General features: G+C 67.3%; 1 protein-coding gene across 1 annotated transcript; it reads left to right on the forward strand.

Moving 5' to 3' along the window:
- Positions 1-2,595: 2,595 nt before the first annotated feature.
- Positions 2,596-3,301, forward strand: LOC141934318 (peptide YY-like). The gene is given in 4 exon segments (XM_074849676.1): positions 2,596-2,682; positions 2,684-2,784; positions 3,007-3,078; positions 3,184-3,301. Coding segments are annotated over 4 exon segments (285 nt in total). The 3' UTR covers positions 3,209-3,301.
- The last annotated feature ends 3,861 nt before the right edge of the window (positions 3,302-7,162 follow it).

A 7,162-nucleotide genomic window follows, 5' to 3' on the forward strand; every position in this document is an offset into this window, starting at 1 on the left:
TGTCTCCCTCCTTGTGTGTCCCCCCCTCGTGTCCCCCCAGCCGTGTCCCCGCACACCGGTGTGACACCGTGGCCACACCGCAGGGATGAGTATCCCCGCGGCTGGGGACAGTCACAGGGCCAAGACCCCCGTGGTGGCACCGCCACCGGCCGTGTCCCCGCCACCGCTCACCGGGGTGACGGCCAGGTCAGGAGTGGAGAGTGTGTCCCCTCCAGCCGGGCCGGTGACACCCCACGGTGTCCCCACCGAGCACTGTCCCCTCCAACCAGCCCGGTGACACCCCACGGGGTCCTTGCCCAGCTGTGTCCCCTCCAGCCAGCCTGGTGACACCCCACAGTGTCCCCGCCGAGCTGTGTCCCCTCCAGCCAGGCCGGTGGCACCCCGTGGGGTCCCCACCGAGCCGTGTCCCCTCCATCCCCCCGGCTCGAGATGCGGCTGCTTCCAGGTGGGAGCACCCCGGGACTTTTGGGGACCCCCTTCTGCCACCTCCCCCCCCCCCCAGCACACACACGGTGGCTTTGGTGGCTCCGGTGGGGACCTGGACCCCACAGCACGTCCCTGCCAGGTGCCTCCGTGCCTCAGTTTCCCCCCGGAGGCCCGGGCTGGGTGATTGCTCCTTAATGCCAAATCCATAACGAATTAGTGTCCCCCCCCGGCGCGGGGGAGCGGAAAGGGCACCTCATCCGTCCTGGAGGGCTGTGACAGTGCTCGATGGCCGTGGCGGGGGCTGCGGTGACAAGGGCTGCAGTGACAGGGCCCACAGTGGCGGCTCCGTGCCCTGCCCTGCGTCTGGGGAAACTGAGGCAGCGGCAGCTGCGGGCTGTGTCCCTCCGCTGGGCTGTCCCCCGGGGGGGGCCTGTGCCAGGGCCGGGGGCCGTGTCCCATGTGCCGTGTCATGGCCGTGCCGTCTGCGTGTCCCTGCGTGTGGCCGATGTCCCTGTGCGCCACTGCCATGCTCTGAGGCTGCGTGTCGTGTCCGTGTGCCGTGGCTGTCACACGTGTCTGTGTGCCACATTTGTGTGCCATGGCTGTGTGTCACATCCATGTGCCGTGTCCGTGTGCTGTGGCTGCCTGTCACACGTGTCCATGTACCACTTTCATGTGCCATGACTGCCTGTCACATGTGTCCCTGTGCCGTGTCCCTGTGCCATGGCTGCGTGTCACATCCGTGTCCCTGTGCCGTGTCCCTGTGCCATGGCTGTGTGTCACATCCGTGTCCATGTGCCCTTTTCATGTGCCATGACTGCCTGTCACATGTGTCCCTGTGCCATGTCCCTGTGCCATTTCTGCGTGTCACATCCGTGTCCCTGTGCCATGTCCTTGTGCCATGGCTGCGTGTCTCATCCGTGTCCCTGTGCCATGTCCCTGTGCCATGGCTGCATGTCACATCCGTGTCCCTGTGCCATGTCCCTGTGCCATTTCTGCGTGTCACATCCGTGTCCCTGTGCCATGTCCCTGTGCCATGGCTGTGTGTCACATCCGTGTCCCTGTGCCATGTCCCTGTGCCATGGCTGCGTGTCTCATCCGTGTCCCTGTGCCATGTCCCTGTGCCATGGCTGTGTGTCACATCCGTGTCCCTGTGCCATGTCCATGTGCCATGGCTGCGTGTCTCATCCGTGTCCCTGTGCCATGTCCCTGTGCCATGGCTCTGTGTCACATCTGTGTCCCTGTGCCATGTCCCTGTGCCATGCCTGTGTGGCGTTGCCACATGCACATACCATGCTGTGTCCCCGTGCCACGTCCCTGTGTCCCACCTGTGTCCCCCTGCTCTGTGCATGGTTGGGGGGCTCTGCCAAGGGACGGTGACAAGGTGCTGGGCGGGGGGGGGGTGTCGGGGGGTGGCTGCCGGGGTCCTGCCGTGCCCGTGGGTCCGTCACGGCGGGAGGGAGGAGCCAGCAGCCCCCCCGGACGCTATAAAACCCCGGGGCGGGTGGAGGAGCCACCGTGTCCCCGGCACTGTCACCCCGCTGCCAGGCCCTGCCTGTCACCTCCCGCCTGCTCCACCGTGAGTGCGGGGACAGCCCGGGGACAGGGCTGGGGGGTGTGGGGGGGTGTCCCATGGAGGGGGGGGTGTCTCTTGGGGAGACTGAAAACCCTGGCAGGGAGATGTCCCCTTGGGGACATGGGGGGGGGGTCCCTGGAGGAGAGGTGTCCCTTGGGGTCTCTGGGGGTCCTCTGGCGGGGGGGGTTGTGACTCTGGGGTCTCTGGGAGGGATGTGTCCCCTTGGGGACTTGCAGGGGGGGGGTCCCTGGGAGCAAGATGTCCCTTGGGGGAGATGGGAGGAGGTTCCTGGGGGTCCCTGGGAGGGACGTGGCCCCCTGGGGACATTGTGGGGGGGTCTGGAAATCCCTGGGGGTGAGATGTCCCTTTGGGGAGGTGGGGGGGGGTCTCCAGAAGGGAGATGTCTCCATGGGAACATGAAGGGGGGGTGTCCCTTGGGAGGGGGCTGGCGTCCGGGGCAAGGGAGGGGGACATCCCTTTGGGGATCAGGGGGACCCCCAGGGGTGTGACACCCCCAGAGGGAGGGGGACAGGGGTTCTCCGGGGGCGATGCACACCCCGCTGAGGCTGTCCCCTGTCCCCGTCCCCACGCAGATGGTGACGTCCCCGCGGCCGTGGCGCGCGCTGGTGGCCGTGGCCCTCTGCGCCCTGCTGTGCCTGGGCGCGCTGGCGGCCGCTTACCCCCCCCAAACCCGAGAGCCCCGGGGACGACGCCTCCCCCGAGGAAATGGCCAAATACTTCTCGGCCCTTCGCCACTACATCAACCTGGTGACGCGGCAGAGGTGAGCGCGCACGCGCGTGTGCGAACCCGCCGGCCCCTCGTGCCAGCCCCTTCGGGCGGGCGAAGCCCCGTTCGCACGCTTGGGCCGGGGCCTTCTGTCGCACACGCGTGTGCTCGGCGGCCGGCGGGTCCCCTTCGTGCCGTTGGGGGGGTGCGGGGGGTGCCCTTTGCACGCTCGCCCGCGCTCCTTTGCACGCGCACGCACGCGCTCCGTGTCCCGCAGGTACGGCAAACGCGCCAGCGCCGGGGCCGCGGTGTCGGAGCTGCTCCTGGGGGCCAGCAGTGACCCGTCACGGTGAGTGTCCTTGTCCCTGTCCCCTGTCCCTCTCCTGCACCCCTTGGGGGGGGTATTGGGGGGGTCTCGTCCCCCCCTTTTTCTCACACCAGCTCTTCCCCACAGGTACGACGATGACTCTGCGTGGTGACCGGCTCCCCCAGCCCCCCCCCGTCCCCCGAATCCTCCCCGTCTCTCCGTGTCGCCCTAAGGGCACCCGGGGCTCCGCCGCAGGGGGGGCCCCAGCACCCAGGGCCAGCATGGGCCCCCCCTCTGGGAGGGCTGGGGACCCCCAGAGCCCAGCCTGGGGGTGTCCTGCCGAGTTGGGGGGGGGGGGGGGCCTTGACCCCGTCCCCTCGCCACCGCTGTTGGGGGGGTCCCGCGTGGTCCCTGCACGCCCCCACCAGCGGCAATAAAGAGCACGATCATGGGCACAAGTGTGGGCTGTGTGTGCTGGGGGGGCGGGGGGGGGGGGGCGGGGGGGGGCTGCGTGGAAGGAATAAGGGACAGAGGGACCCGCTGGGGTGCAGGGGGGGAGGGATGGGGGGAGATTGGGGGGGGGGGGGGGGGGGGAGTAGATGGAGGAGTGGAAGGGGGGAAGGGACAGAGGGTCCGGGAGGGGGGGGGGAGAGGTGGGAGCTGAGTGCACTGGGGGGCACTGGGGTGGGATACTGGGGGGCACTGGGGTAGCGGGGGGCACTGCCGGAGGGTTCTGGGGTGCACTGGGGGTGGGGGGAGACACTATCGATGGGTGCTGGGGGAGGGGGGTGCACTGGGTGCAGGGGGGTGCTGGGTGGGGGGCTGCGAGGATGCCGGGGTCCGCGGGGTACATTGGGGGTGGGGGGAGGCACTGCCAGTGGGTGCCGGGGTGCACGGGTTACTGGGGTGCACTGGGTGTGGGGTGCTGGGTGTGGGTGCACCGGCAGCGGGTGCTGACACCCACCGGGGGTCCCTGTGGTGACAGCGGCCGTCGGGGCTGTGTCAGGGCTGGGCTGGGGGGCCCCCAACCCCCCCACCGACCCCCCACCCTGGCCCACGGTGGGTGCTGGGGAACGGCCACGTCCTCGCTCACGGCCCCCCCCGCGCCGCTCTGCCACCCGCCGTGGCCACTGTCCCTCTGTCCCTCTGTCCCTCTGTCCCTCTGTCCCTCCCTCCTTCCATCCCGCCCCTCACCCCAACTCTTCACCCACCCGCCCCCCCCCCGTCCCTCTGTCCATCCCTCACTGTCCCTCTGTCCTGCTGCCACCCCCCCCCCCCCGCCAGCCTCTGGCCTCCGCCCTCACACCCCGCCAGCCTCCCCCTCTGTCCCCTCCTGTCCCCCCCGTCCTTCTGTCCCTCGTGTCCCCCTCTGTCCCCCATCCCCCCCCGTCTCCCTCTGCCCCCCCTGTCCCCCCCGTCCCTCCCATCGCCCTCTGTCCCCCCTGTCCCTCTGTCCCCCCATCCCTCTGTCCCCTCCTGTCCCCCTCTATCCCCCGTCCCCCCCATCCCCCCCATCTCTCTCTGTCCCCCTCTGTCCCCCCTGTCCCTCTGTCCCCATCTGTCTCCCTCTGTCCCCCCGTCCCTCTGTGTCCCCCGTCCCTCTGTCCCCTCCTGTTCCTCCATCCCCCTCTGTCCCCCCGTCCCTCTGTCCCTGCTGTCCCCCTCATCCCTCTGTCTCCCCCATCCCTCTGTCCCCTCCTGTCCCCCTCTGTCCCCTCCCGTCCCCCTCTCTCCCCCCCTGTCCCTCTGTCCCCACCGACGTCCCTCGGTCCATCCGTGGGACCCAGACGCTCTGGGGACAGACACCGGACACCCCAGGCCCCCCCCGGGACCCCCCCAGCCCAGGGTCAAACATTAACCAGGGCTGTGCCAGGGGCCAGGTGTCCCTGTGTCCCCCCCTCCGATGGCCCCTGTCCCCCTGATGTCCCCCCGGCCACCTGGCCACAGGTGCTGAGTGGCCCGGTGACATCAGCGGGGGGGGGGGGGGGGACGGGGACGGGGGACAGGGGGGATATAAGGGCCAGTGCCCGGTGGCAGCGGTGTCACCGACGAACCGGGGAGTCGACGACCGCGTCCCCCCCGCGTCCCGCCGTGTCCCCCCCTTGTGCCACCACTCGTGGAAGCAGGTGAGTGGGGCTGACACCGTCCCCACGGGGGGGGACAGGGCTGGGGAGGGGGGTGGCAGCGCCTGTGCTGGGGGACGAGGGGCTGAGGGGTGGGGGGGGTGTGCAAGGGGGTGTGTAACGGTGTGGGGGGTGTGCAAGGGGGTGTGCAAGGGGGTGGGGGGATGTGCAGGGGGGTGGGGGGGTGTGCAGAGGGCCAGTGAGCGTGGTACGGGCTGAATGGGGTGTGCACGCGTGTGCAAGGGAGCACGCGTGTGCACATGAGGGTGTGACACGGCGTGCACGCGCTTGTGTGAGGCCGAGCGTGTGCATCTGTGCATAGGGGTGTGAGTCGGGGTGTGCTGGGGGGGTGTGTGCTCAGGGAGCGCAGCCGGGGAGACCGTGCGTGTGTGTGTGTGTGTGTGTGCTCGCGCACACGCGTGTGCACAGCGGGATGGAACACGCCACTGCGCGTGTGCTGCAGGGGCGGAGGTTTTGTGCACGTGCGTGTGTGTGTGCTTGGAGCGGAGGTGGGGCGTGTGTGTGCAAGGGTGCGTGTGAACGCTGTGCGTGTGCGTGTGTGTGCACATGTGTGCACGTGTATGTGTGTGTGGGCATGTGCGTGTTCATGGGTGTGCAGTTGGGTGGGGTGTGTGTGAGCACACGCATGTGAGTGCGTGTGTGTGTAGCTGGGCAGTGTGTGTGTGGATGTGTGTGCATGTGTGTGTGCACGTGGGTGTGCGTGCAGCTGGGCGTGTGTGTGCACATGTGTGTGCATGTGCATGTGTGTGTGCATGTGTGTGTGTGCATATGTGCATGCATGTGTGTGTGCAGCCAGGCAGTGTGCATGTGTGTGCATGCGTGCGCACGTGTATGTATGTGTGTGTGCATGTGTGTGCCTGTGTGTGTACATGTGTGTGTGCACGACTGTGTGTATGCAGCTGAGTGGTGTGCATGCATGTGCATGTGTGTGGGTGTGTGTTTGTGCACGTGTGTGTGGCAGCTGAGCGTTGTGCATGTGTATGCGTGCGTGTGCCTGCATGTGCACACACGTGTGCATGCATGTGCACATACATGTGTGTGCCGTATGCGTGTGTGTACACGTGTGTGTGCACATGTCCCTCTGTGTGCACACGTATGTGTGTACATGTGTGCAGCTAAGCGGTGTGCATGTGTGCGCATGTGCATGTGCACACGCGTGTGTGTGCAGCCGGGTGCCATGCACGCATGAGCACATAGATGTGTGTGCCCGTGTGCATGTGCATGTGTGTGCATATGTGTGTGTGTCTGTGTGCGTGTGTGTGCAGCTGGGTGCCGTGCATGTATGTGTACATACATGTGTGTGCCTCTGTGTGTGTGTACATGCGTGTGTGTGCAGCTGAGCGGTGTGCATGTGTGCGCACGTATGTGCATGTGTGTGCACGTGCATGTGCACACGCGTGTGTGTGCAGCTGGGTGCTGTGCATGTGTGTGCACATACGTGTGTAGCTGTGTGTGTACATGCGTGTGTGCACACATATGTGTGTACATGTGTGTGTGCAGCTGAGCGGTGTGCATGTGTGCGCATGCGTGTGCATGTGTGTGCACGTGCATGTGCACACGTGTGTGCGTGCAGCCGCTGCCGTGCACGCGTGTGCACATACCCGTGTGTGCCGTGTGTGTGTGCACATGTGTGAGTGCACACATATGTGTGTACATGCGTGTGTGTGTGCGCAGCTGAGCAGTGTGCATGTGTGTGCACGTGCATGTGCACACGCGTGTGCGTGCAGCCGGTGCCGTGCACGTGTGTGCACACACATGTGTGCGCCGTGTGTGTGTACGTGTGTGTGTGCGCAGCTGAGCGGTGTGCATGTGTGCGCACGTGCATGTGCACACGCGTGTGCGTGCAGCCGGCATGTGCACGCGTGTGCACATACCCGCGTGTGCCGTGTGCGTGCACACGCGTGTGCGCGGTGCCTGAGCGCTGTGGCGCAGCCATGGCTCCCCGCTGGGCGCTGCTGGCGCTGGGCTGTGCCCTGGTGCTA

This window comes from Strix aluco, chromosome 24 (genome assembly GCF_031877795.1).
Source record: "Strix aluco isolate bStrAlu1 chromosome 24, bStrAlu1.hap1, whole genome shotgun sequence".
Classification (NCBI taxonomy): domain Eukaryota; kingdom Metazoa; phylum Chordata; class Aves; order Strigiformes; family Strigidae; genus Strix; species Strix aluco.